General features: G+C 29.0%; 1 protein-coding gene and 1 long non-coding RNA gene across 2 annotated transcripts in view; both read right to left on the reverse strand.

The window, feature by feature from the left end:
* The window catches only part of LOC106873146 (uncharacterized), an 11,108-nt gene extending 10,503 nt beyond the window's left edge, over positions 1 to 605 (reverse strand). The window contains exon 1 of the long non-coding RNA XR_008264145.1: positions 582 to 605. This is a non-coding gene — a long non-coding RNA (uncharacterized LOC106873146). The remainder of the gene's footprint in view (positions 1 to 581) is intronic.
* A 262-nt stretch (positions 606 to 867) lies between these two features.
* On the reverse strand, positions 868 to 3,239 carry LOC128247820 (carbonic anhydrase 4-like). Its single transcript, XM_052967895.1, has 2 exons — positions 2,958 to 3,239; positions 868 to 1,967 (listed from the first exon to the last, which is right to left on the reverse strand). Exons 1-2 carry the CDS (start codon positions 3,222 to 3,224, stop codon positions 1,803 to 1,805), a joined length of 432 nt encoding a protein of 143 aa, XP_052823855.1. The 5' UTR covers positions 3,225 to 3,239; the 3' UTR covers positions 868 to 1,802.
* Between the last annotated feature and the right edge of the window lie 231 nt (positions 3,240 to 3,470).

Raw genomic sequence — 3,470 nt, forward strand, 5'->3', positions numbered from 1 at the left:
GAAGCAGATGTAGGGATAGGCAAGTTAGGTCAATATATAAAGTATATTAAATACACGAAATGCAAAAATTTTATATAAAAAGGTCCGACTTAGTATACAAATGATGTAGAGAATTGAAGAGGTTGTGGGAAAATATTACAAATCCAACAGTTGTTTCTGGGGGCTTGGTGGATATATGTGTGTATGTGTGTGTGTGTGTGTGTGTGTGTGTGTATGTGTGTGTGTGATAGAGAGAGAGAGAGAGAGTGAGAGTATTAAGCGTTCTTAAACTGCTAAAATAACTCTTTCGTTGCCAAAAATATTAGCACAACACTCCATATTTCTAGTTTAGAGTTCATTTTGTTAAACCTTACATGAGAAATACAAAATATCTATTCCCATATTTATCTCAAATTTGTGAAATCTGAAAGAAAAATTTGTAAAGTTTCACCTAAGAAATAATTACATATAATTATTTAATGATAACGAGGTGAAAATGAAGTACGGAAAAAAACCAAAAGTAACCCATTATTTTGCCAAGTATATAGTAATGACCTCTTAAACCTTTGAAATAAACATTATTTTCATGCAGAAATACTCACAGTTAGATTGATAAGCTTTAACCTTGAAAAAAGAACAGCATTATTATTATTATTAATCAAATAATAGAGGCAACATGTTAAATATTGCGAAAAATATTTCAGTTATTTCCATCTCAGTTTTAAACTAAGTAAAATTTGTTTGTGAAGAGTGTCTAAAATATGAAACATGAAAAGCAGTGTCTTAGCATGGCCTTGACCATTTTAGCTAAAAGAAACTAAAGAACATATCAATATTTTAAAGCTTGTTAGGTTTAAATTTAATATGAAAAAGTACAAATGACATCAATTTATATTTTTAAAAAATTTATTTTCAAGTTCAAATGTACGTAAAAAACTTTAAAATTAAAGTGTAAAAAATAAAGATGTGAAAATTGTTATAAAGTAAAAAAAACTGTATATACTTTTTAAAGGGAATAAATATTAGTAAAACAGAATTGTAGGGGCTTTTCTTGCTCTTAAGCAGTACGTTTCAATTTAATTTTCGAAACAAAAACTGCACCAATTAAAAAGAACATACCAACATATTTATTTAGTTCCAAAGGATTTCAAAAAATCAACAATAAAAATAAAGACCTTTCTGGTGAAATTATTTATAATCGCTCTGTTTAATGAAACATCTAAGTAAATGCTAACAATGAATCTTTCTTAAGGCAATCGCTCTTGTAAATATTGTCCATGATTTCATCCCATTTTAAAATTTTCTGTAAATGATTAATTTTAGTAACAACCAATGTTTTGCAGAGAACTATCGCTTAAAATTTGCATTTCGACAGAACTCACATGCATATAGCACGAAGGGGAATTAGTTCTATTAATTACTGTTAGAATAATATTTTTATTTATTGTTTTACTTTGTGGTTTCAACTCAAGCCAGCCTAAGAATTGTGAGAATTCATAAATCAAAACAATACTGCCTGAAATGTTGACAACTAATTTCTGTGCCAATTGATTGGTGAAAGTCATTTCGAGCCATATCTAATTTCGGTCTTGTGACCTTCATGAGTTTTGAAGAGGAACTAATACTGATAACTTTCTTTATTGTTCGATGGGACAAATGTTGCTGAGAATAATAATAACACATTTTAGTATTTTGTAAATACATTTTCATATATTGTTTAGAATATATATATATATAAACAAACATACTTATAGCTCTAAATTCTCTTTAGAAAATAATATTATAAAATATAAAATGTAATGTAAACAACATTAGAGAGTCAATTAACTAAGATAAGATAAAACAATGGAAAAGACAACCAATACTGAGAATGCTTTACTCATACCAGAGCTGTTTCTATAGACTTTTCTTTGATTTATTGACTGAGGTGGTCGAAAATTTGATAGTGCCTTTCCATGACTATCTTTAGCCTTCCAAAACTTGTCCAGCTGCAATATATTACAAGAGAGAATTTTTTATAAATATTAATATTACTGTAATTTATGTTAATTTTGAGAATGGTGGAAAACATTATGCAATTAACTAATTAATCCTTTTCTTTCGTATCGAATTTAAAGTGATAACATCCTCGACTGAAGAATATCTGCTTGTCTATAATTATTATCTCTAGTTTATTTACACTCATACCAATGTCTATTAAAGGAGCCCTGTATATCTATAAGGGGGAAAAACATGACAACGATACAAATTAGTGATATTGGTGCTGCTTATGTGCTCTCTTTTGAAAATTAGATGCGTTTATATAAACTAGTTTTAGATTCATTCCATAAGATGCTGTAGATAGGTGTATAAAGATCAGTACGCTTGGACATGCTATTTACATAAGATAGAAAATATGATACATATTTACTTGTATCAATATTCTAATTGGATTGTTGCTAGAAATATGATGGGATTTACGAACCGAACCTAAAATATATCCTTACACTACTTTTCGAGATATAAATAATTTCTTAAGTGAACTCAGACAATCCAAAAAGTAACCTCCAATATGAACAATTGACAAACGTAATTAGCTATTGTTGGCTGCTCTTTTTATCATGCTGCTTTAGATTATTTTACATTACTGTTGATTCTTTTGCTTTTGAGATTTTAAGTCATTTTTCTAAAATTTAACCTTTTAGCATTCTGTTTACTCATACTATTCAAAATAAATCATGCGTTATCTTTTAGCTTCATAATCTCAATGACGATATTTCTTATTTTTAGAATGACACTATAGAATAGATGTGATCTGACCAGTTTCAACATAAAACAGCTAAAATATTTGAGCTGGATACGGCCAGTTTAAATGCTAAAGAATTAAGATAGCACACCAAACTGCGGAGCTCTCTTGCAACATCAATCTGCAGCTACGATCATAAATCATTAAGTAAAATATCCATTAGCAAAATTGTTTGTGATTTTAGTTGGCTTACCTGAGCCTGAGATATTGAGAGTGGCGTTTCATAAACGGTCCATATGACTGCTTCAGAGCAAGGAGGAGTTGTAAGGCTTCCATTGTATCGGAAATATTTGTTAGAATCAGTTGCCTCTGAAATCAAGCCCTTCAGATCGAATTCTTTTATACTCTTTCCCGAACCTAAGAAAGTAAAGCATGAATTTATATATTCTACAAACCAATCTTTAATGTTAGTTATGTATATTTTAAGAAGTTTTAAATGTATTCTTTTCAATAAATACATGTACAATATGCTGACATTTCTCAATAGGTTCCGTACTTTGCTTCATCTAGGGCTGTGAAGTTTAGCAAACAAATATGCACACAAAACAAGTTTTTTTTTTTGTATATATAGCTGGTGTTTAAAATATACTGTTATCTTAATGTAATTTTAAGTGATTGATAGTTCTATATAATTGTACTTAACTGATATTCATATTTTTACTCAAGAGTTCCACATACAACTGGTTTAAATCGGAGTGATTTCTTA

This window comes from Octopus bimaculoides, chromosome 1 (genome assembly GCF_001194135.2).
Source record: "Octopus bimaculoides isolate UCB-OBI-ISO-001 chromosome 1, ASM119413v2, whole genome shotgun sequence".
Classification (NCBI taxonomy): Eukaryota; Metazoa; Mollusca; class Cephalopoda; order Octopoda; family Octopodidae; genus Octopus; species Octopus bimaculoides.